Source organism: Corvus hawaiiensis, chromosome 13 (assembly GCF_020740725.1).
Source record: "Corvus hawaiiensis isolate bCorHaw1 chromosome 13, bCorHaw1.pri.cur, whole genome shotgun sequence".
NCBI lineage: Eukaryota > Metazoa > Chordata > Aves > Passeriformes > Corvidae > Corvus > Corvus hawaiiensis.
In genome coordinates, this window is record NC_063225.1 from 6,268,981 (window position 1) to 6,295,055 (window position 26,075).

Sequence of the window (26,075 nt, forward strand, 5' to 3'; positions counted from 1 at the left end):
GTGTCTCCTCTGTATCTCTAAATCCAGTTACCCTTCTGCTGCTACACCTGGTGTGGCTCCAACAGTGCTATCAGGACAGGGAACCCTGCAGCAGAAAGGCTGTTGCTAAGGCTTTGACACTGTGTCTCGTAACTCTGCCCAGGGCAGGTCTAATCACTGCTGTGCTTTAAAACCACTGATAGTCCTAGAGACTGGCTCACACTGCACCTGCCAGCATTGCCAGCACTGGTGGAGCTGGGAAAAAGCCTTAGCAACCACAGGAAATTCTTGGGGTTGATTTCCTTGTAGGGACAGCACTGTGCAAATTGTTTCTGTAGGTGTCCTGCATTGAGACTTTCATTGTTTTTCCCAAATTTCCCTTGTCTATCTTTGGACTGAAAGCTTTTGTGGGGAGGATATCACAGCTGCTTTCTACCCTCTTCATAAGGGCAAGAGGCTTCTGGGTGGGAGGAGAAATGGCAATAAATCAAGTGAAAGGCAAAGAAGAGGAGATTCCTGGGCTCTCACATGTGCTGACACACAAGTGAGTGCCCTCAGCTTTATCTGCTCACTCTCTGGCCTCCATCAGAGATTCACGTCATTACCCAACTCAGTGATTTCCGAGGGGGAATTCTTTCTTTGTCTCCTTGACACAGGAAAACCAATGTAGGCAAACAGGCAGGGTGGGCACCCGTTCATCATCTCTACACGCACATTCAGATAGGCTTTGTTTGGAAATCTCTTCCTTCCAGTCCCTGTCCTCTAGGGCTGCCTGGCTGAGGTTTTCTAAAGGTTTTGACACTTCACAGCCACCTCAGACATGATTACAAAGTCACATAAACATGTTGCTCAGCCCTCTCTTCACCGCACCAGCTCCATGTTCACTCCACAGTCCACTTCAGCTGCATCCTGCCTCAGCATAAAACCTGTCACAAATTCACGACTGTTTTTCTCTCCCCTTTCTCATTGCCCCCCCTCTATGTTCTCACTGAATGCCTCAAACAGAGCTGAGTGTACCCTCACTACCCTTAGTAAGGCATGAGAAAGGTGTGGGTTTAAGTGTATTAAGCATATGAAAAGTCTGAGCTCAGGTGACTTGCCCACAGTAACACACTGTACAGTGTCTCAGATAAACATTTCAGACATGAGACATTTTATCTCCTAACATTAGACTTTTTGCCTTCGTTACTCTTACAGCCCAACACCACTGGTGAAAAACCTCCCTGCACCTCCAGATCAGTAGGAGTCTGCACACTCCTCATCTCACAGATAACTCACAAACCTCCAGAAGTCATCCCAACCCTTCATTTCTTCCTGAACCGTGAAATATTTTGTAATCCTTATCCATTCTCATTTTTTCAAATTTTCACAATTCCACTCTGTTTTGCTACTTACAAAATGCTTAGAATAGCCAGTTCCCACTAGTCTTGACCTAACCTCCTATGGGGGAATATCATATTCAGCTGCAAGAAAGAACTATTAACATTACTAATTCATCTAACTCTGGGAAACACTCCGAGATGCAACTGATGTATGAAATTTGGAGGAGTGGCAGTAGTTTCCATGGTTACATGGGATATACACCTCAGAAAGGTCCTAAGAGGCAGTGGGATTGCAGTGAGGCACCCAAGTGCTAGTTTTAATCCAGTTAGAACAGAGGCCAACAGCAAGACAGATACAGCAACATGAATAATACTCCCAGACTGGATGATATGTCCTAAGAAGCTTAGGTAGCCCACACTGGAGGCCCCACTGCAAGCCTGAACAGTTGTTAGGAGAAGGAGGAAGATTAAAGCTCAGGAAGAAGGACTCTCCAGCCCAACAAACCCAGAGCTGCCTGCAGTATGGCCATACCCAAAGCCATCACGTGAGGCCAGCCATGAACTGCATCTGTCATAGCCACCGGCTGTGAAAAGCCAAGAACTTGAGAACAGCAGGGACTTGCCCTCGCAGCATCTTTCCAAAGATAGCACTCTAGCTCACCAAAGGGCAGGCAAAGAAAGGCCTTCAGCTGAAGGCATTGTTTCTCTTTCAAACTGTGACCTGAAATAGATGTAAAACGTAAGGTAGACCCCAAAGAAAATTTCAAAATATTTCTTTCAAAATAACAGTCTCACAATAAGCAGCTCCACTTATAAATTAGTTCCTGCCTTCCCATAACAAATTAAGCTGAGAAGTGAAAATCTCTCTATATAATGCTCATTCACCAATTTTTAATGGAGCAGAGGTAGCTGCATCTGTGGTGAAACTTGCCATTCCAAAGGCCACCAAGAGATGGCACCAGGATTTCTGTGTGCCACATGTTCATCCAGACCTCCGGAACAACCTTGGGAGATGCTATTCCTCTCTGCCTCATCAATTCCCCATCTCTTTTTCGAATCTCGCCTGAAAACATCTCTTCTTCCCTTGTCTCTACCTCTTAATTTTTCAATTTCTCTCATCTACTGCTATTAACAGTACAATGGCAGTAAAGTGTAATTCTGAAATGCAACTCTATTTGTTCTGCAAAGCAGCACTGCCATACCATCAGTCTGAAATGAGATTCTGTAACTTATTATTGATATTAGAACAGGTCATTCTTTGAGAGAAACCACACAGACCATAAAAAGAATGAAAGAGAAGGAACTGCATGACACTGGGACACCTCTGGCTCCAAGATCATTTCTTCTATCACAATGGCTCATTTGCACAGTAGGGGTTATTTACTTATCTTAGTGATGCAACCATCCCTGCTTCATGCTGCCTGAGATTTCAGTCAAGTTAAAAAGACACTTTAAGGAAAGGAAAACTTTCAAGACAACCCTCTTTCTTTTGTTGCTGGCATCATCTTCTTCAGAATGATATTTACCACTTTTATTTAGCAGGACCTCTAGGATAAATCCCATGTAGATCAAGACCAGATGGGAAGCAAGTCATTTAGTTGTGATATAGCTCAACAGAAATATTTTGTCCCTTCCTGTGAATTTTTTACATGGATAAAGTGAACCAAATAGCGTCTGTTTTTTCTCAAAATGCTAAGCATTGATTAATTCTGACCACATTCCAGTAGAATCATGTGCTACTTTCCAATTAAATACCCAGACTGCTCAACATGATTAATGACAAAACACAGACTAACAAGAGGAATTAAGCATGATTTGCTTTTGATCTTCTATCAGGAACCATTGCCAAATAAACAAAGGCATAAAGCTGTATATGGAGTATTCTTCAAAAAGAACCCATCACAGGTTCCCTATCAGGGAAGAAGGGCTCATTACCATGTCTGTGCCTTGAGTTTCTGCTCTTTCTCAGAACACTGTCTGGCAGTGGCCGTGTATGCCACGTATTCTTCTGTTCAAGAAGAACAAGCTGGAAGCTTAGACCAGTCTAGGAGATGGAACTGCAGTAAATGTTTATGGTGGTCTACCAGCAAGGTGTTATCCAGGATTAAGGATAGGGAAAATCTAACTGCCTGCACTGGGGTCTAGGGCATGTTTGCAGTTGGATCTCTTCTGCCTGTCCATCGCTCTTAGCAGAAGAGATAAGTCCAGTGTTCAGGTCATCCCCAGGACACATCTCCCCTCTGTCTATACCAGACGTAGCCCACTGCTCTTCTGTTTTCTCCTGTCGGTGTTAAGGTCACAGGAGAGCACTTGTACAAGCATTTGTTGTTGTGGCACCTTGGTCACTTTTCAACACTATGGGCTCAACACTTCAACCTTGCACTGAAAGCACCAGTTTCAAGATGAGAAAACAGAATCTCAGTTGTATGCAAACAAAACAGGTTTCATTAAAAAGCAGAGTAATAGATATTTATGCCTCTATTCAAAGCCTGATTTGAAGCTATGTACAGCCTCTTAACATATCTTGAGCATTTCCAGGGTCTTCATATTCTCCTTGCTCAATCTGACACAATATCTGATTAAATATGGCTTTTAGCTTTAGATGTGCTCTCTTGATCACCTTGGCATTTCTCTCTTCACTTGCACTTTGCTTTCTGTAGTCAGTAAAAATCTCCTCAGCTCCCACCATGACAGAAGTATGTGATACTCTTGTCATGGCCATGAAGTGATTCCTGTGTCATCAATATTCCCGTGTGTTTCAGACTCATTAATCCCTCCCCACCTCAAATCACCCCTGAGCACTTATCAGCAGAGACACCAGTGGTATTCTCATTTCTCCTGGGTTTTGAGCCCTGACACCAGATGGATCTGACTCCACTCTCCAAATCTCCTTCAGCAACCTTCTACCTGACCCAGCCTTAAATGGCCATCATGCCACTTCCAGATTGCCTACTGCAGACTCATCCTCCACTACACAGAGAGAAACAAATATTTTCAAGACACCTCAAGTTTCTAGAGGCAAACATTTACCACAGGTGAAGAGAACTTGCTTCTTTTTCCCTTTAATATGTGAGGAATCCAGATATCTACCTCAGGTGAAATAGTTACATGGGAGGATTTCCTCCCCTTAATGAAAAGGGAGATTATCAGTAAGCATTTGAGGCACTGGGACTGTACAATAAGCACCAAACGCAAGAAGAATTGTGATCAAATGTCAGAAGTGGGTTATGCTGGGCATGAGCAAAGGCAGATAATTTCTGCATAACACATTTTCTAGTGAATTAATTTGGCGCCATTCCCAGACCTTTTTTTATTCACTTTCCACTTTTAATTAAGTAGTCAAACTTTACTGGAATAGCCCAATGTAGAAAGCCAAGTATTCTGAATACCCACAGAAAGAGTTTTTATTTCTGATGAATACTCTCTCTTGTTGTAATCTTTCATACAAGGTTTATGTGAGCACTTACCATGAGCCAGCTCTACCCAGTATGATAAATAGATGTACCCATAGAGCTTTGAGAAACAAAGACATTTTAAAAGGCTGTCCAAATTGCTTTAATAAAACTGTGCACCAAGCTTTTAACAGCAGAAAAGGAGAACATAACGGAGGGAACAACTGAGGCACCCCACCATTTGCCATCTTCTAAAGCACAAGTCTTCCTCATATAGAAAGGAGAATAAATTCTGAGGGTTTTACTTTCAGCCTCTTTGGTACTCTATCTTCAACATAAGGAGTCCTAGAAGAGCCTGCACAACACAAAGCCACAGACAACTCACAGCCCCCAAAGCCACTGGTGAAGATACCTGGTGCCTGACAACCTGGAGAGTCATGCAGAAGAGACCCAGCTCCCGGCTGACTAGAGAGCAGACATCTTCCACTGTCACATTCCACATCCCACAACACATCCAAATACCTCTCAGAACAAGTGAGTTGGGATAACAAGCAACAGTGTTGAAAGGGACACTGGAAAGCAGGAGGGAGTAGAAGCTGTGAACATCCAGGGAATAACAAGGATAAAAAGTCAAAAGAGAAGTGACCATTGCACTGTGTGAGGCATCAGAGATGCTACATTAGAGAAGGTGTTGATGGAGTGAAGATTTGAGCATCCCACACACACTCCTATCAGATATCCCAGCTACTGACATAAACAGAACTGAGAAAAACAGAGCATCATCTGGCTTTATTTAAAATTGTCCCTGTAAAAGGTATCAGAAAACTTTCTCTGCAGCACAGCATCATGAGAGGTGAGCAAGACAGCCTTGAGTGTCTGACTCACTTGGATTTCACAGTGGTTGACTCAAGAGTTCTCTACACCTCAGAGAGTTCCATGTTTTCTCCATGTAGCTTTTACCTCAGATATGGATAGATCTGGAGAGATCCACAGACATGGCACCAGCAACCTGAAGACCTCAAATGCCTAACTAAAGCCAATAAAGTCCATGAGTCACAGTCTCAGGGGAATCAGAGGTACTTGGCATCTACCCAGAAAAGGTCAATTGGAACATGGGGAGACTATTTCTAAATACCCCCGAGCTTTGCCACTGGGAAAAATAAATAGAACTATGTATCTTGTTTCCACATCTTAGCGGGCTAAATAAATAGCTCTCACAGGGCACTCTGCGGGGCAGATTCTTAAAGTGACCTTGGCCCTGGTGCTGCCTGGGACAGGGGAACACGGGTGTACCCACCAGAGAAGGGGTGCATTTCCAATGCTGCATTCCTGGCAGCTGATCAGAGAGCCAGGGTAATCTCAGCTCCCACAGTTGCCAGCTGTTCCATCCCAGCAAAAAGGCAAACCACGGTGGCACATAGTTATGAGGTGGAGAGAAGGCATCAAGAGCAAACACAAAGGGAGGATCAGAGGATTTCTGGGACAACATTGGAGTTTTCCTCTGTAGGCAGGTTAGAGGCTGGCGCTCTCTACAACTTCCATATTGATAGCCAAAAAGAAGCAGAGGTTTTTGTGACCAAGAACCACACCAAAATATCACACTCCCAATTTCAGCATAGCCACAGCCACTTTGGGAAGAGCTGCACCGGTATCAGACAGCTGAGAGCACATCCTAAGCTAGGCAAAGAACATGACCTCTTTTTATCCTTTCTCCCCAGCTCAGAAAACTCATCCATAAGCTCCCTACCCCAGTCACCTCACAAATTTTTAGCTAGAGCAACTCAAGTCATGGAAGGACATTTTCCCCACATGTACCCACCTCCATTTTCTGATGAACTGCAGAGATGCTTAGAGCTTTCAGACTGTAGCTATTCCAGGCATTTGCTAATGCTGCGAGAGAAGATCTGAAACCCACTGTACAGTTTGTTCTTCTGGTCTTAAGACCTAAATTCTTGCCAATAGCATCTCCTGAAGCCACTTTCCACAACCAAAACAGCACTTGCAAGTGAACTGCAAACAAGCAGAATCTCCACTAACAAGACCTTAGTGCCTTTTAATGGGTTGCAATTGTGTTTTAAAACAAAACAGGTTTGTGTGGTTCTTCTGATGTAAAACAGGCTGTCTCCACTGTGCCACCGACCTTCTCAGCTGCCCCTAGTTATGAAACAAATGGCACAGCTCTGAGCCCAGGGCAGGCCAGCTGAGTGACCACCAGGCCTGAGCTGATTTATGGTTCTTGTTCATCACACCAAGAGCAGGTGGAAGTCATATCACCTTTTCCTGTGAGCTGGGTCCCAGCAAAGATTGTATGCTCTGTTTGCACACTCATGAAAAATACGTTTTAAGAAGAGCACAGATCTTTTAGGAAATAAAAAAAAAAAATTAGGAAACTGAATTAGCAGTGAGAAAGCTCAGGTAGACAAAAACTAATGCATAGGGCACCTTTTTCTTAATTGAAAAATAAATTCAAGCTTTTCAGTAATAAATAAAAAGGCTTATTAGCAATAAAATGGGCTTTACTGAAGGCAATTTTGAGGGTTTTTTTCTGGTGGTTGTGTCTGTGTTCCAAATGGAAAAAAATGTCCACAGAAGAGTTCAAAACAATCCTTGTACACCAGATAAAAGGAAGTAAAAGCTATATATTGCATATTGACAATGTGGAATCATTGAAATCAAAAGCAGCGTGTTTCTCTGGAGGTTGTTTCCCTTAGAAGGGAGTATTTTAGAGCACTTTACAGCCTACGTTTACAGCAACCCTCAGCAGCACTCCCTGCATCTCCAAATGTATTTCAGCAAGAAGCCAAGCTAGAAAGGTGTGACAGATACCAAGTTTTCCACTTCCCCCATGGGAAGCAGTCAATGGAAAATAAAGTACTTTTGCACAAAATTCATTTTAAAAGCCTTTAGGCAGCCAGTCCCATTGCTTAACAGAAAACTGATACAGGTCCAAGTCCTACCACACACACATCTTGGTGCATCACAGAAGCAGAACTAACACTGCTCTAATCGCAGCCAACACTTCCATAGGAAGGAAAGCAGGGAATTGAGTCAAATTTGCTTAGTTAAGCATGGGCTTGGACCCACCAATCACTTTTGTTTGCGTCAGAAGCCAAGCCCAGTTCTGGGTCTAACTCATCCTGGGCACCCCTGTCATACATAAAGCAGTTCTCCAGGCTGACTAAATCTTAAAGTTATTACATGAAGCCTGAGAAGAATGTTGAGGGATGCTCAGATATCCTAGGAATAATATCTTAGTGGTAATATTCTTTGAGCTGGGTAATAGCCAAACCTCTGTGTAGGAAACATCCTGGTATCACCATGTAGAGGAATCTCAGGTACTTTGTCTAAGAGAGAACTGAAGCTGTGAAGCAGTCCCAGGTACTTGGCACTGTGCTAGAAAGCCAAAAGCACAGGCAAAAGTGAGTTGGCTCCATCAACAAGGCAGCTGCAGGAAGTTGTGCATCTGCTGGGCCCCCTCAGTACCTTATTTATCAAAGCAAACTGTCTGAAAAATTGTGTATCTCCAGACGTGTAGGCAGAGGAACTGGAAGAATGCTGCATTTAGCAAGCAGTTCTGTGTGTTGATGTGCAGCTTCAGCACTCGTGGCTGGTGGAAATTAATTCAAATTCCTTCCCATGCAGTGTACTGTGTAACTGGTGATATTGAGAGAACTGGTATCAGTCTTTGATGGTAACAGCAGGATGGACATTATTTAATGCATCCAGGGTGACTGGTGCCCACTTCAACCACAGCTAAGCAAGCAGTGGCCAGACTTTACTGAGGGTGCCAAGTCTGTCCATCCTTCTCACCTCGTGCTCTACCTGCTTCCTCAGTAATCACCAGCCATGGACCTCACCCCTGGCAGGTCCATGCAGAAGCCAGAACTGGGTGAATGCTGCTGACACATGCCTGAGCAAGTAGGGACTGTGCCCCACTGTGGCACTGCGTGTCTCAGCAGGAGAACTGGCAGGTCCTGTGTGGCTTAAGCAAACAGGACTGTGTGGGGACAGCTCACAGCAGTAAATTCTTCCTCCTGCTTTTAAAGAGCAAGCCACAGATACGTGTTGTGCTCTTATAAAGCTTGCCTTGAAAGACATCTGAGGAAGTGGTCAGAGCAGACAACTTGGGGACTAACATTCAGCATTAAGATGAACTGATAAAATGGACTTGCTGTCTTCAGAAAAGAACTATTTGAAATATGTGGGATGGGTTTAAAAGCAGATGCAGATTAATACTAGTAAGAACTGTTGTACTTCAAAAATATGACCAGGTCATGGACTGTCTGCAAATGGAGAATGAGACAGCACTTCCACGATTCCACACTACCTACCCCCAGGCTGGTGGTGGCAGGAGATTCTTGCTGAGGGGGAGGCAGGAGTGTCTTGTCTGCTGCCAGCACATGCTTCTCAAAACCCGGCTGTGGCTGGGAAATGAAGGACGGTACCTTGCAATCAAACTGCCATCACTGTCTAGGGCACACTACAAATAAAGGACCACCAGCATGAATCATATGATGAATCACAGCATTAACGTGTCCTTTGGGGAACTATTTCTGTCTCTTAAAAAACCCTGCAGATTTAAAGTGAGTGGAAACTGCATACACTTCTGATTTCTTTGCCTTTTCAAGTGGAACCAAAATTTTATTTCTTGCTGTCCTGGAAAGATGAGTTCCTTTGGGGCTACTGCCTACCTGACCGTCCTGATGTGTCTCTTGCTGTAGGGAGTGATGACTTTGAAAAGCAGCTCCATGGCTCCATTGATGCCAAGCATAGTTCCTGTGGTAACTACAGCAATAAAAGGAAAAAGCAGTCAGCTCTGAAATAGGCAGCTGGCAACATTGCTTAGAAGAGATGTGGGGAAGAGTAGCTGCCCCTGGGGCTATGAGCTCTTTGGGCTCCCATCTGGACTCCATAGGTCCCCTTACAAACACAGAAAGGGAAGCACAAAGCTGTCTGTGGACGCAACTTGAGCCAAAATCAGGTGCAAAACCAGTCCCGCAGCTCTTTCCCAATTTCCCCAAAGCCCCTTTTCCTGTAGACATTGTACTCTCCAGATAACAAATCACAATTAAATAGGGTCTCCTCCCACAAAAGATGACAGAGCTCAAATTCATTCCACATTACCCACATGCAACTCAATGACAGTTCATTTCATAGGGGCTTAGAGGGCAGAGTTTTCTTTCTGTGCTATTATTCAGCAGAGTGGAAGCGGGTTTTGGGGGCTTCTGAATGCAGTTTAATTTCATCTAGGCCAATTTTCCCTTTAATCCTTCACTTTTTAGCACACTAGGAACTTTTATAGATGGATTTTGCAATCAGTTTCAATACCTAATGCATAACCTAGGAGTTTAGCCAGACCTCCCCACTATGAGACAGGATATCTCTGTGTAATGAAGGAACAAATACAGCCCTGAAATTTTGAATGGAAGCAACCAAGGTGAAAGGATCAGTAATCAACAGCAGCCAGAAGGAGCCCTGGCTGTCTGCCTACTGCTGGGTTTTGGCTGTTTTGTAGATATCTCCCAGTGGTCATCAGAGAGCTGCCAGAGGGCCCATCATCTCCTGCTGTCCTACCATGTCCCTGCCAAGCTGTCCTGTGATGGAAAGCCTTGCAAGGCCTGCCAGCTACATTCGCACTGGCTGGCAATTCATTAGAGACAGGGTGATGGACAAGGCTGCTCGAACTCATCCCGCTCCAGAGCAGGATGTGGGCAGCCACAAACACCTGGTGGCAGTGAAAGGAGCAACCCAGAGTGGGGCATGAGGTGAGACTCATCTTTATTGCGTTCATACCTAAGCACTCTCAAGAGTTTTATATGGTTCCGACTTCCCTTTAGTTCCATTCCATAAACATAATTTTTAAGGTTAGGAACATGTAACCCCCTGGTTTGGTATCACACCCCCACAGATCTTCACCTAACCTCCCCTGCAGCTTCCCAGCTGGGCCACAGAACCCACAAAGTCAATATTATTAATGGCGAGTGCTGGAGATACCTGGAGAGTAACAGAGATGCTCCAGCAAAGGTGCAGAGCTGGGGTTCTGGGGTCTGACATTAACAGAAAGGAGGCCAGGCTGCAGTGTGCACCCTGAAACCTCTGCAGAAACAGCAGCTGTACTGGAGTGCAGGTGCACTGAAGCAGGGAGCAGGGAAGTGGGCAGATCATCATTTTGGGTGGGAGGCAGCACAGGGTCACTGCACAGCTGTGAAACCCAAATAAAGGCACACTTCATCTTCTGGCTTTGGTTGTATTTTCAGCCACACTCAAACTTTCAAATACTGCTTATCACGGGAGAGGGATTGAGTGTTGAAGCTTGGCTGCTTGCCTGAGAAAGCCCAAAGCATGAAACCAGCTCCTGTCCAGGCAGAAGGAACCTGCAGGGCTGGGTGCCAGGAGAGCTAAATCTCAGGGTGCACATAGCAGACTGCAGATAGGATGGCCATCAAGAATTTTCTGCTGGGTGAGGGATGTAGGGAAAGAGAGGAAAGGGTTAGAGTGAGCAAAGGGAAATTTGTGCTGACAAGCTCAGTGCTTTATAGCAGGGAAAGCCTGTATGTATCTGTAATGATCCCAGGAGAGAATACTGGAAATCCCGTTGCTTGAATCATTTAACGTGAGGGCATTGCCAAGCAAGAAAAGCTGGGAGAGTGCACATCTGAGGGGATACTAGTCAAAAGAACAGGATTTAAAATCTGCTTCCTGGGGGACCTTGAATAAGTAAAAGATTTCTCTCTCCCTCTGCTTCTCCACCCTCATGGAGCCGCTCTGAGGATCAATACAATCAACAATAGTGAGACATTTGGCTGTTATGGTAATGGGAACTGTATAGAGACTTAAGGTACCCAAGTCTCAGAGCAAAAGAATTGACTGTCTATATTCCAGAATAGGAGATCTTTGCCATGAATATTTTTCACTACAGCACTTTTATTTCCATAGCTCGCGGATGAAATGCACTGTAAAGGCTGCATAGGCCCCTTGAGGAGCACCTTTTTCTAAGGTTGTTCTGGCTTTTGTGCTTTTCTGTATATTAATGGTGCATGCAGGCACTAACCCTACCAGGAATAATGTTTCTTTGCATTGAAATGACTAAAAAAGGACCCTGGTGGTTGTCACACAAAGGAAAAAAGGAAAATCCTGGCACTCACCATTAGAAGCACAAACACGCAGGACCCAGAGGCAGTGGGTGAGGTGCAGGTGGTGGCCCAGGTTTCTTCTTGTCAAGCTCAGTATTATATCAGTGGCTTCTGCCTTCTGCACTTTCAGCCCAAACTTCCTATCTGTGAAAAGCAAATAAGAATTAAACTGTTGCAAAGGCCAGGTCGTTGCAGCAGTGCTGCTAAACATATTTCCACCAAACCTTGAAACTCAAAAACCTCATTACAAAGGCATTCAAATATATCAATGAGTTAAATCAGTATTAATCTTGCTGGAAACAGAAAAACATGGGATTTACTTTAAGTCACCATAGATGAATCATAGAACAGTTTGGATTGGAAAAGACCTTTGAAGGCCACCTAGTCCAAACCCCTTGCAATGAGTTGCACTAGACAAGGTTGCTCAAAGCCCTGTCCAACCTGACCTTGAATGTTTCCAGGGATGAGGCATCCACCACCTCTCTGAGCAACCCATGCCAGTGCCTCACCACCCTCATCATAAAATATTTCTTCCTTATGTCTTATCTGAATCTATCCTCCTCTTTCAGTTTAAAACCCTTACTCGTCCTGTAGCAACAGGTCCTACTAAAAAGTCTGTCCCCTTTAACTACTGGAAGGCCACGATGAGGTCATCCTTAGTGATGGCCCCCCTCAAGAAGCCCCCCAGCACTCAGCAGTACCTCGTTGGCCCACCCTGGCCAGCAGCCGCAGCAGGGGCAGGAGGGTGCCGTGGTCAGGTGGCTCTGTCCGGGCAGCCGTGGCCAGGGCCTGCAGCAAAGCCTCACTGCCCCCTTTGCTGATCACGTAGTGAATTCTCCGTCCAGTGCCTGGGGAAAAGAGGAGACTGCTCAGAGCATCCCTTTCCTGAGCCACAGCCGTCACAAACCCTCAGCCCTCACGGAGCACAAGGAGCTTCGATGGCCTTCAGACAATATTTGAGTGCCATGAACGCACAAGAGTTTGCAGAACTGGCCATGGATCCCAGGACACGTGGCTGGTGGCTGCATGGTGGAACTATGTGCTCTGATGACATTGAGTCTCTCCAAACCCATGTGCTGCAAAAGTTTTTCACTGTGCAATGAAATGTGGCAGAGAGGAATGAGCAGAGACACTGACGGGTTTCAAAGTAGCAAAAGGCTCAGTGATCTTTTCTTAGATACTGGAAATTAAACAAGGAAAGAACTAAAGCTGCACTGGGCTTCTGTCAAATGAAAAGGAATCCTAGGGAAGCCTTGGGGACAGCTTTCAAATAAATGTAGGTCTCCGAAGAAACCACATTCTAACCCTGGGAGCCTTGCTGTGTTAACAAACATTGATCCAGGCTCCGTGGTTGGGGGATGCTGCTCGGTCAGTTCCTAGAGGAGAGTAGGAGCCCCTATTCTCCATGGAGGCCATTCTTCCACCCAGCTGAGGCACAGGGATGCAGGGCTCCAAAGGAAAGGCGCAGATGGACAGGTGATGTCTCTGGTGGGACTTCCAGGAGTGGGGGACCCATGAGGATCCAGCACTCACTAATGCAGCCCCCACAGCCTGACAGCTTAGTTGGGTTGGGAATTGTTTAGCAGATGAGATTTTTGTGGTGGAGTAGAAAGGAAAGGGAACTGGATTTTTTTTATTTTTTTTCAGTTCTTTTGCCAGTACAGTTATTTTTTCGTGCAGCTTTGAGCACATAAAACGACATCCATTCCCTGCAGCCCCAAGGTAGAAGTGCCTTTTGGAGAGAGGCTGAACCCTCTGCATTAGAGGGTCCCTGGGTTCCAAAAAGTCAGGTTCCTTTCCCTGTCCCACAGCCCTCTCTCCAATGGCACTGGTGAACATTTCCAGTGGTTGACTGCCAGGGATTATGAAACGCTTTGCAACCCATGGATATCTTCAAAACTATAAAGAAAAAATTGAAACTTTCTCTGAGTTTCTTTTTTTCCTTTAACACTCCCAATAAGCTCAGTTTTCCAAACACAGGAGTAAGGACTGCTTATCTATGGATACAATTTATATTTTTTTCACCTTGCAAACACCTGGCCAAGGTTGAATGCAAATATGAATTCCCTGATTTACTTGAGGACCTCCTTTTCTGCCCTTGCCCACAGCCTTTGCCCCAGATCTTTGCTTCCTTACCCAGAGACAGCAAGTCAGTGAGGACGCTGAGAATGTTCAGGATGACATCCTTGTCACAGGAGCTCTGAAACAGAAACACAGCACATTAGGGATCAGCTCAGGACAGGGCACTTCCTGCTGCACAGGGCTGCAGTGCATCACACAGCGCAGAGGCATTGAGATCCTTGTTTGGATACTGAGCATTTTTGTGCCATCTGGACAGTGAATATGTGGAAACATATTGATAACACATTTTAAAAGCCTCTGACAGATCATAGTACACAGTATTTAATACACAGTAGCATTTCTGTAGAACTTACATCTGAATTCTAAACTAAAGCTCTCTTTTTTGACTTGATCTGGCTACTCCAAAGTTGAGGAAATTCTGTATCGCATAGAAATGCTAAATGTGGGGTGGTTTTCCATGACAGTATCTCTTATTACTGGAGTTGAAGAACAATATATTTAAATTATAAAAATCCCATCTACAAGAATATTGTCCTGTCTTTGCAGCTACAACCACGTGGAAGCCTTGAATTTGAGGAGAAGAAAAATTCCTAAGCTTATTTTAAAACTAATATAATTTAATTTTAAGACCAAGTTACCACCACACTTTGACATGACACATTCTGCTTTACAGTTACTTTAAATTTTTCAGTAGAGGAAATAAGATATAATGCACTTGAGAAGAAGGAAACACATGATATCTACCACCCATCTGTGTGATACACTAGACCCCTTCTTTAATCCTCCTCCAAACAGATTTCACTGCTGTGATTCAAGAATTAATCACCAGTGTGTATTGCAATCTGAGGGATTTGGGTTAAGTCCTGGGTGTCTTAATTTCTGAACAGATGCAACACCATGAAAATTTCTAATATAATACAAAACTTGCATTTGAATAGCCTTGGTCCCAAAGAACTTCAGGATCACGTAAACTATAATGGAATAATTTTATTTTCAATTAAATTATGACAATAAGGTAACATCTCACAAATATATGGCTCCTATGTTTCTGACTGTTGAACTGCTTCAGAAACTTAACCTACTTGGTAACTTAAACTAACCCGGTATCTGTTCTGGATATATGTGATCATTTTACTAGCCAAATTGATTCAACCATTCTCTGACACATTTAACATCATGCAACTGAATATTTAAGACGAGTTGAGAAGTAACACCTAGCAAAAAAGAAACTCTAGAAAGAATGTCAGGGAAAATCTAATTCATATCTGTAACAATGACTATTATTGCAAATGGACACTTTTTTCCCAATGAATCCCTGAAAAAGTCACAGCACAAACTGACAAGGTGCTGAGGATCGTGTAGATAATTAGGGAGCTGCAGTTCATACCACCTCCTTTGTTACAGTTGAAGAGGGTATGCATGGAGTGACACATGAGGATAGAGCAGGAAAATGATCAGTCTGCAGTCAGAGAAGGTGACTGCCAGCCTGGAGAAACAGATTTCCACCCCTGTCACAAAAATCCTGTAGGATGCTTGGCAGCTCCCTGCAACCAAATCTCCTTCTGTACTGGCAAACTATATGTGCCATTTTCTGCATGGAATCACTACGTTAGTGTCAATGTTTCCTAGTTTCTGTATCCTAAGCCTTGTATGTATTTTTAGATTTCTTTTTTTGCCATAATTATTAACAAAAACAAACTCCAAATCTCTGAAAAACAAGGTTTCTCATCATACTGGTTTTGGCCAATTAGCAGTTCTACCAAACTTTGACTGCTCAATATATATTTCATGATGGCATAAATGAGCAACAGGAACAAGAGATATCAGCAGGGGGATGAGAGAAAAGAACAAGATGTGGTCAGGGAAGGGGAATGGAGAAACGAAGAAGAGTCAGGTGAGGATGAGACTGGAGCAAACAAGCAGAGAATCACTTCTGAAATGGGAACTTGGTGGAGGAAGGTCTGTGAGCACTGATGGCTTTCTAAAGGCTCACCTTGCTTTCACTCTTAGCTAAAACCAACAGGCAAAGTGCTTGTCTCATCCCCACCTCAGAGCTGGCCCATGCCCAGAGAGAGAGCCTGCTGTTTCTATTTGTTATTAACTCAACAAGCAGAGATCTCAGCACTGAATGTAAAAGTTCAGCCCTTTTATGATCCATGTTGAAATCAAAAGGCTCGATGTGATGGGATTACTGCTCCTTTCAGAGCCAAGACAAACAGAATACGTGGCTTCAGTGAAATCCAGTAACTCTTGGTTCACCAAGTATTGCTGCCCTCACCTTGGAGGAGTCCGGATTTGTGCCACTGGCTCAAGGGACCACACAGCAAGGAAAGTCTGCAGCAGGGTCAGAGCAGTTCTGAACACCATTACTCTTGGGTAAGATATATAGTTTTAGTCCTATGTTAATCTTCCTTATTCATGTCTGTTCATTTGAGCTGTCTCAGGTCTCCTAGACTAAACAAAGAACATTCGGAGTTCTCTTCCCCAGAGTTTCTTGGCATTTTTTAGCATAGGGACTTAATAGTCAGGGGCAGATTGTCAGGAATGAAGAGCATCCATCAAATTTACTGACTCCAGGAAGACTTACTGTTATCAACACCTTTTTAAACATCAGGGTTGCCTAAATCAGACTGTCCTCTGGTTTTGTCTTGCTGCCTCTCAGTATCCCTTTCCTCTGTAGGTGGATGGATTACACATTAAGGTTTCAGTAATGAAGTCTTCATTGATTTATGCTCCTATTACACTGGGTTGTTTATTTTAACTGATTGGATTGTGGGTTCCTAAGCCATTAACACAAATAGTGATGACATAAGATATCCTCTGACTTTCCATGCACTTTATCCAGGGACTCAGGCAAACAAAGAACTTCAGGGAACATGAAAGATCAACCCTTAAAATGTGAAAATTAAAGCTGGGTGATATTGCCAAATATTTTACCTGAGTGTTTACTCTTGATATTTTAACATTAGCATTCTGTGTTGGTGCTTCATTGTTGCCCTTCCTCCTTGCACACTAGTGAAGGAATTGGATGACTCATGTGTTGGCTGAAACAGTGGATAAAACCCTAGTCCCATTACAAATTCTAACATATTTCCCAGTAACTTTAGTGGCAGCACTGAATAATACAGACTTCTGCAGAAGAACAGAGCTCCCATTTATAATAGCAAGATAATACAGAAAAAAAACAGCCCTAAAGTTGCTACTGTCTTGCTAAATGGCAACTTGCCTGTTGAAAAGAAACAGCTCAGATTTTGACTAATTACCTTCGGGTTTTTGAAGTCATCAAAGATATTTGGACATTAAAATCTGTTAGAATCAATTGTTTAAATTAATACACGTAACAAACTCTTTGTGGATGAATTGCCAACATATTCATTCATAAAAAATAATCAGTAAATCTTTTTGAAGAGTAAGTACAAATGCAAAAATCACAACTTGTGCCTGATCTAAAAAAGATGAATAGAGTAATTTCTTTAATGCAAATTTCTTACCCAGCTCTGGTAAAAATAAACACATTACTTATTTTTATTGAAAGAGCGATGTTTGATGGTTTAAGAATAACCAAAGAGAGGAGGGAAGTAAAATTCCTCTTGCTAAGTATTTTCCATTCCTGCCAGCGCTTACAAATGTTAGATTCAGCATCTACGTATGCACAGACTAATGAAGATACATTTGTTGTATATGGGTGGAACAAGAGCAGAGAAAAGTTCCCAGAGGCTTAAGTTAGATTACAAAATCGCTGACCTCCTGCAGGATTTCACTAAAAGGATTTACAGTTAGAGCCAAATTGTTACCTATTAACAACAGCCTGTAGTTGCCTCTCACAGCTTGTGGCCGGACAAAGGCTAAACTAGCAAAAACATCACTTCAGATATCAAGCATGGCTGTCCTTTTTGGTCAGAGTCCCTCATCTCTCTTAGCCTTACTCCAGCAAAGCTTTCTGTTGTCTTCACCCAACCAGGAGTATGACAGGGCTGAGCTCAGATGCATTTAATCAGCTCCTGGCTGAGAGCTCCTCTCTGAGCTTTTTCTGGGAACTAATCCCTGAAACACTGGGGTTAGCCTGGCAGAAGCTCCTCAGAGATAAACAGCAGGAGGATGGAGAAATCCAGGAATAAAAAATATCCCAGCACGTTATTGTTGATACATTACAGGCAGCAAGTGATTAATTGGTGACATTGGGCTTGGAGGAAAACAGCTCCATCCCAACATTTCTGACTGGCAGCTCAGGTTATTTCACTGACCCACGATTAAGCAGGGAACAGCTCCTGTCTCCTTGTCCTGCTTCTGGGAACATGCCAAGACCAGCTGTTATTTACTCAAGACAAGATTATAAAATTGCTACTAAGCCACAGTAACAGGTAACCTCAGGGAAATCTCTGGGGATGTTTTGCACAAGACTCAGAAACCCAACAGAGGTGGGATTTTTCGTGTCCCCCCTGGAGGATAGCAGCCACCAGTGCCATTACCCTTCCAGCACTGCCTTCAAACAAAAACTTCCCATAAACTCAGTCTTTTGGGCTTTTGTGTCTTTTGCCCAAAGGCAAGTATTTCTCCAAATGAGACGCGCAACCTACTGAGAGGGTTTGTTGGGAATCTAAACATTAATGCTGAAAAAAGGAGGACGCTCAGAAAGAAATCAAACAGCATTAATTTGTGCAGTGCGAGATTTACTAATAAATATTTTATTTGGGGGAAGAAATACAAAGCAGTTATTCCAATCACAAAAATAATGAATGCAAAATGAAAGAAGTTGCTCTTGCAAGACAACGCACAACATGATTTCTATCAATACATCTCTTAAATTAATTGTTAAATTCTCTCACAAAGCTGTGTGACTGCTTAGGAAAAAACTCCCAAACAAACAACAAGACAAAATGGTCTAATTTTAAAGAAAAGGTACTGCTTCACTGGGCTAAAAAACTTCCAGACCTGTTTGTTTGAGTCTTTTTTAGTGAGACTAAGGAATAGGATGTCCAGTTCCAGGGTTTGTTTGTTTACTTGTTTGTTTGTTTCTAAATAGCCTGTTTCTAAATACGGAAGCAGGATTTGACCTGTCCAAAAGATATCCTCCTCTCTTCTCTTTCCCTTAATAAATTTGCTCACACAAATAGCAGTCGGCAGCCCAACTGCCTGTGTAATGAGACTTACATCTGCAAGTCAGATCTCTCACTCTCTGCACTCAAAGCCTATTGAAGAGAAATTCTGGTGCAAAATTAATACAGGTTAAAATCAAGAGCAGGTTAGAGGCTGAGCAGCATTACTCCTCACTGTCTTCTGAGACCTCTAGAAAATATTGGGTTCTAATTACGCTCTTAATGCTTAAATCAGAGTCCTCTACCAGCAAGGGAGAGATGCCTACCAAACCCAACTGCTGGGCACGGCCACTCACCGCTGGCATTATGGATTTGCCAGCTGGATATCTTCTTCCCACAGCTGACTATCTAGCCTTACAGTAACTGTGAAGCCAGGTTTGGTGCCTTATGTTCTGTGCTTTGTCAGAGTAAATTGCTTTTTCTAATTTAAGAGGAGCTAAAAATTCACACTTAAATAAGAGAGCGAAATACCCTGGAGAGTTTCTTGTCTGTATGCTCCCATCCTCAGCTTCAATATTCAGCCAGCTAACTGTGATTTCTTCTTGTTGGAAGGTTATTATCCACAGTATTTGTTACATGGAGGCTTACGGGGGAAAAAAGGGTTCAGGGACCTCTGAAATATCAGTAGGCAACCGCAAAGTAAGGGAGGATTCCAATTAAAGTGATTATAGCCTGAATTTTGTCATAAGTGGAGCACCTTCTTAACAATACTACCATCATCCAGCTTTAGAAGGATCCCAAGCAATTATGGTCAAGTTGCCCCTGCTCCCAAAATACCCAACCAAACATCCTCAGCATCACCACAGGGGTCACCATCCTCTGTGGTGAACAGTACATGCATTTCTTTGTCCAAATCTGGATTTCCTCTTCTGAGGAGTCAGATAGGCCTGAGCAAGCCAGGAAACTCAGAGGAGACATGGAAGGAAGAGGGGCTATTTAAAGCCTTGGAGAGGAGGACCTTGCTGCTCTGGGAGTGTCCTAAGTGACCTCTTTAATCCTGGGAGAAAGGCGTCCACAGCTGTGGGGGATCACGTAGCCCTCAAACTGTACCCGGGGCAGCCAAGGGGCCTCCAGGGACAGGACACGTGGCCCGGCAACTTCTTGCTCCTGTTCCCAAGCCTTGGAGACGAGTCCCTCTCGCTGGCCCTGGCCACCCCTGTGAGGCATGGCAAGCACCCCACTGAGCCAAGCGCCAGACATTTCCTTCCCTACTGATGCTTCACACTAAGCCAAGCCCAAGGCAGAAATTATGGGGTTTATATCAGAGAATATAGCAAATACTCATTAAAAATGTCCCTCCCTCTGGCCTGCTGCAATCAGGTGGGCAGCTTTTTTCATGGCTTGCAATGACCTGAAGGTTTGGGTTTTTCTCACCCTTGTTTGCACTTAGGTGTGATAACCTGGAACATCTTTTTCAACAACGAACCAGAGCACTGCTGGGTGCAATTATTCCAACATTTCACAATGGGTGGCAGCTCATCCAGGTGGCTGAGCAGGAGTAGCGCCTCAAAGCAAACTTCTAACATGCAAATAGACAGGGCTTTGCTCCTATTCACTGGGCTTCAGGACTTCTTCTCAAATGATACAGGCTACACTCTGCAGGACTGAACTGCTTCAAGGCAGAGATGGGCAAATTCCAAACTTACATCCCAAAGTCTTCAAAACACTGAAGGTGTTGAGATGAAACAGCTTGGCTTGAGCTGATCTCTAGCCAAAATAACTTGGTGAATAACATGGTGGAAATCATCTGTGCCAAAGAATCTTACTAAATTTAATGCAATAAATTGCACTAACATAACACCTTTCATCAGAGGATCACAGACTTGTTCACAAATATTAGGTAACACCTGCCCAACAGCATCCCTCATCAAGATCAGATTGTTTCTTATTTTCCTGGTGGGAAATATCACCCTGTGGTGGGAACTTCACTTAGTCAATGCTTAAGAGGATGGCTGGCAGAGCCAGGATAGATATTACAACAAACTGAAGCAGAAACACTGTGTGCACAGAAGTACTGTGGCTCTCAATCACACACTTCCTTCCATTTATTTGTGGGGAGATCAAAGACTTCCTTCCTCGAGATCAGTCTTCTCCTCTCAACTTCCCAGAAGTAAGTGCAGCAGGAAAAACTATCCCCTGCAAGGAATACTGATGCCAGACTGGGAGAAAAAAGAGCTGCTCCCCACCAGAGGATCCCAGAGCTATTTGAAAAGAGATTCATCCTTGTGCCAAGGGATGTGGAAGATGCTCATTTAATTAATCCATACTGGAATTAGGAAGCACATAGACCAGGACCTGATCTTTTTCCAAAGGACCTTTTACTGTGTCAAACAGACTCAAAGGTGTTTCACCTAGCTTCAGAGCAAGGTTGTTCATCTCAGTGCCACCTTATTAGTGTGTCACTCCAATAAAATATATTCACGTCCAGATATCGGCAGGAATTATGCCCTGACAGACTTCAATATCTTGGATACTGTTGGCAAAGTAAACTGCTTTTTTTCTCTCTTTCTTTTGTCATGCCAAAATTCCCTCAGTGTTCTCAAAGAAAAGCTTGTCCTTATGCAGAAGTTCCTCCTGATACAAAGTTCCTTTGTGTCACTTGCTCCTCTCACTAATGCTCCTCTAATAGAGCAATTACTTTATTATGCAGAAATGGTGGTAAAACACATTATTATATAACCCTCAAATGCTTCTGTCAAATTGGAAGTGTTAAAAGAATGAGGAAACTTTGAGATAAATCAAAACACGTGATACTCTGCAAAAGGCTTTTAGACTTTCTTTTGAATATTTCTAATGTTCTTTCTGTAATTTCTACTCCAGATAAATTCTCCCAGGCTTTATCTCTTCTTTCACAATAAGTTACCTATGACACCTAAAGATTTTGACTGGATTTAATATTATTTTTTTTTTGCTCTTTTTTGCTCTTTTTAATCTATTTTTATATTAATGCCAAGATTATCCTAGCATATGCCTTTCACACTCTCTTAATAAGTTTCTGTAAGGCATTAACCATTCTTGCACAATGAATTCTATATGCATGCCAGCACCTACTGTTTATTGCTGTTTCTTGGATTTATTCCTATGTTTTATATTACTTTTGCTGTTACTGAACTAATTTTAAATAGTAATGTTTCATTCAAATGCCACTGTTACAGATATTTAACACAATTGCCACCCAAATTTAATAGGGAGGGATCTGTTTTCTCCTTTCATTTTTAGGTTTATTTTCCCCTACCAACGACAAAAAAGCAGCATGAAATATGCTACTGTCTTTCTTTTTGTGAGATTTGATGGGTGTCAGTCCAGAGAACACTCTGTCTTTCAAAGAAGAAGCACATTTGGGAATTGACAAACTTTTTTACAAGCAATGGCATTTCTCAAAGTACAAGTGAGTCGGGAGAATCTTGGAAAATTTCCAGGTGTACTCGTTTTTTAATAAAATCACGGATTTTTGAATGCTGTAGCAAATGTGAGTATGTGCATGTGGAAATAAATAGCCATAATTAGGGTGCTGCTATCCTTACCTTCTCTGGGACGTTCCTGGTTGGACCACACATGGTAAAGCCCACAATCCCTGTGTCTAATTCAGTCTGCCCTGGCACTTGCCTGTGTTCAGTCCAGGCTTCTCCCTGTATTCCAGTGCAAACACTCCCACTTGCTACACATTATTCTGACACTGACTTGTACAGGCTGAAGATGAGGATCACTGTAAGGTACATTCTGGTTTAGAAAAACACCAGTCCTTTCTCTTGCCAAGACAAGTGTCCTTATGTGTCAATCTACCCCACCTCCCAAAGCGCCTTCTGGAACAGCTACGCAAATGCTTTTAATCAATCACATTTAATAACGATGATTGAGGTATGGGCAGTGGAGACAAGCCACTAATAACTATTGTTAGTCACAGCTTATTTTCTTCAGAGATGGAACCTGAAAGTGAAAATGATGAACCTATTTTTCCCATCCAGTCTAAGTGAAAAATCAAACAACAAACGAAACTTGGCATCCATAATGAATAGCAAACTGTGTTTTGAAATTCTAATGATTTAAAGTAATATTACCAGTAATGTAAAGCAGAACTTCTCTTTAGCTGCATTGCTGAGACCCATCCGTCTAGATTTAAACAGCAATCTCTTAACAGCAAAGCCCTCATTTCTCTGAAAATGTTGCCAAGTTTTTAAGAGGCATGACAGGGGTATGTCATTTTCCATCCAGAAGGCAACAAAGCTTTTTATCTCCTTTTTCTTCAGTCTACACCCCATGCAAGACACCCAGCAGCAGCAAGCCAATGCCACCACGCTAAAGACAGGCATGTTTGGGGCTTTATTTGGCCCTTGTTACTTCATTCAGTGGCTCAGAAGCACCTGCAAACCAAGTGTTGGTCAGTCAAGCTAAAAGGCATTTTATTAATTCCATGAATGAGCCCACGGCTCTGTTTGTGCTCCAGGAAAAGGGACAGGAGTTATATTTTAAAATATTCACCTCTACACATTCTGCTGGGATCCCCTGTGGAGTCCACCCAACCAAAGTCCTCGGGCTGTCTCTTCTGAGAATCTCTCGCATGGAATGGGCTGAACATGCAATGGCACAATGAGCTGATCTCTCAGAGAAAGGTGAATTCTTCAGTGAATACCCAGCAGGAGATTTGATCTATCTCAGAATCCACCTTTCATGCCTGCATCCATTGCCAGCAGAGAGAGATCACCAAAAAGTTGTTGTTGTGTCCTATTTTATCTAAGCATGTTCCCAAGGAGACCTGTTGGTGTAATAGTGCTCTACAGGCTTTGTAGGACATAGCAGGGGACTCTCAGCTAGGGAGATTTCCAATTGTTTGATCACCCAGCCATGCAGACCTTTTAGAAAAACCCTCCAGAGTTTTCAGTCAGTGAGGTATAGCTGCTGCTGCGAGAGCTTTTGAAACAAGCTGTTAATAATCATGGTTTTCATCTCAAAGAGAAGTCGTTTTAATGCATCTCTGCATCCAGCTGTCCCCTTGAAGTCCCTGTGCATTGCGGAGAGATCAAATGACCTTAGCCATATGGGAAGAGAAATTGTCAAAGAAAACAAAGCCAGGAACACATTCTCTTTCTCATTTGTCACCTCCAGCTCCCTCCCCCACTTGCAGAACTTCAACATGGAGCAGGAGGCCATTCAAATTGCAGAAGATTGTCCCAAAGAGAAGGTCAGATAAACCAGGGCAGTAATGCTGCTTTCCCCTAGCCTCTCCAGAAACTCTCTCCATATGGATGGTGCTGGTTTATTCCTGGAAGAATTGAAGGTTGAAAGAGGCAGTTCAGTTTGTTCCTCTGACTTCATCAGATCAGCATTTTAATCATAGGGAAAGGTCAGGTGGTCCATTCTCCCTCCTCCCTGCCTTTGAAGTGAGACAGGTGGGCATTCACCATGCCAAGCAAACTGCTTACAGGAGGATATCTCACTCCCTGTCAATCTTCCACTTGCCAGGTTAATCCTGAATAAAATGGAGGGCCAGCTTTATCTTCACTGAAAATCTGCTGCTTTGGCCTTGCAGCAGGAATCCCATAAAAACCACAGAAGATGGTAGAGGACAACAGACACTGCACTGATTTTACCCAGGCTGCATGAGTGTCATCTGCTCTGGGAGTGAGTTGTTCCACCCTTTGATTTGGGAAACAATGTGAGCTAATGTTTCCTTTGCCCTAACTTGACAGATGAACCTTATCTCCATCTACAGTCCGAATGAAGAAAGCAAGAGGCACAGACATTGAATGAGTTTCATGGGGTTTGTAACAGTTCTGAAATAAACCCTAGGGCTCTTGCTTCAATACAGCACCATTCCCTTCTTTGAAAGAAAAGGAATAGGCACCAGAGAGTGCACTGAGCTGATGGGCCATGGGGAGAAGAGTCTGTCTCAGTTTACTACGGGGATCAAATTCCCACTGGGCCCAGTGGGAAAGCCTTTGCCTGTAAATTACACCAAAAATTAATGTGCATAAAAGGCTTCTCAGAAGTTGATTGCAGTAAAACACAATACTGTGGTGTTTCCATGTCAGGAAAAAACCCCATATGTTCTGGTTTCAAAGTATCACTTGTTGAAAGGCAGGGGGAAAAAAGCCAAGATTTCTTTGGTAGAGCAGTTATTTCTCCCGCAGGACTTGTGTCAGAATTACTCAATTTTCTAATAAGAATCATCATGAAAGCTTTACTGTTCTCATTAATTCCACCTCAAACTACACAACCTTTTGAAAATAAGGCTGTGTTCTTCCAGGAGAACAGACCATGAGAAGAAAAAACCTGTCATTTTTCTCTAACCCCCCGAAGGGAAGGAGGTTTAGCTTTGCCCATGGAATTTCTTATCAAGAAAATGTTATTCTATTAATCAATAGATGGTCTAAAACACTAATTCTCTTTTTTGTAACTTAGTAGTGCCTGTGGGCAGAAGAATCTCCACTATGTTTTGTCCTCTCTAGAAGATATCTTATGAAATCAATGACAAATTCTTGGTTTCTGACACCTTGATTTCTATATGGTGTGGTAGGTCCCCACTCAGTAAATCAAAAGTCGTAACAGCGCACAGATCAAAAGGAAATACTAAGTCACAGATATGAATGTGCTCTGTCTCCATCCCCCTCTGGAGGAGAATGACCAAGTTTCCCTTATTTTAAGAGATGATCTTCATCACATTATACTTTCCTTCCCAAAACTCTACTAAGATAAATTGTTTTGCTGGTATGAAAAGGAAAAGGGTTATCCAGTTCTTGGAGATTTGGATCTCCACCCAAAGAACGCACCTAGATTATACTTACGTTGACTTCCCATAAAATGAAACAACCAGGGGCATAAACCCAGATTTTTAATAACAGAAAATGTCTACACATATTTTATTGATTTGGATTCATGTTCTTGCTTCAGTGTCATCTCAAATTAAACTGTGTTTTCTGAAATAAACTGTCTCTTCTGAAGCAGCAGCACAGTAATGCTCTCTGTGGCACACAAAGCTTCCAGAATTGCAGGCACCAGTGTCAGCTGGACAATACAGTTCAAGAACCTACCACACTGCTTACCCCTAACACTCACTCCTCACCTCCTGCAACA

General features: G+C 43.2%; 1 protein-coding gene across 1 annotated transcript in view; it reads right to left on the reverse strand.

Annotated features, from left to right (window-relative positions):
* AGBL1 (AGBL carboxypeptidase 1) overlaps positions 1-26,075 on the reverse strand; it is a 272,244-nt gene that overhangs the window by 238,692 nt on the left and 7,477 nt on the right. Inside the window, exons 2-5 of the mRNA XM_048318195.1 lie at positions 13,963-14,026; positions 12,528-12,674; positions 11,839-11,970; positions 9,385-9,478 (exon numbers count right to left, since the gene is read on the reverse strand). Of these exons, the coding sequence (XP_048174152.1) occupies positions 9,385-9,478; positions 11,839-11,970; positions 12,528-12,674; positions 13,963-14,026 (437 nt within the window). The remainder of the gene's footprint in view (positions 1-9,384; positions 9,479-11,838; positions 11,971-12,527; positions 12,675-13,962; positions 14,027-26,075) is intronic.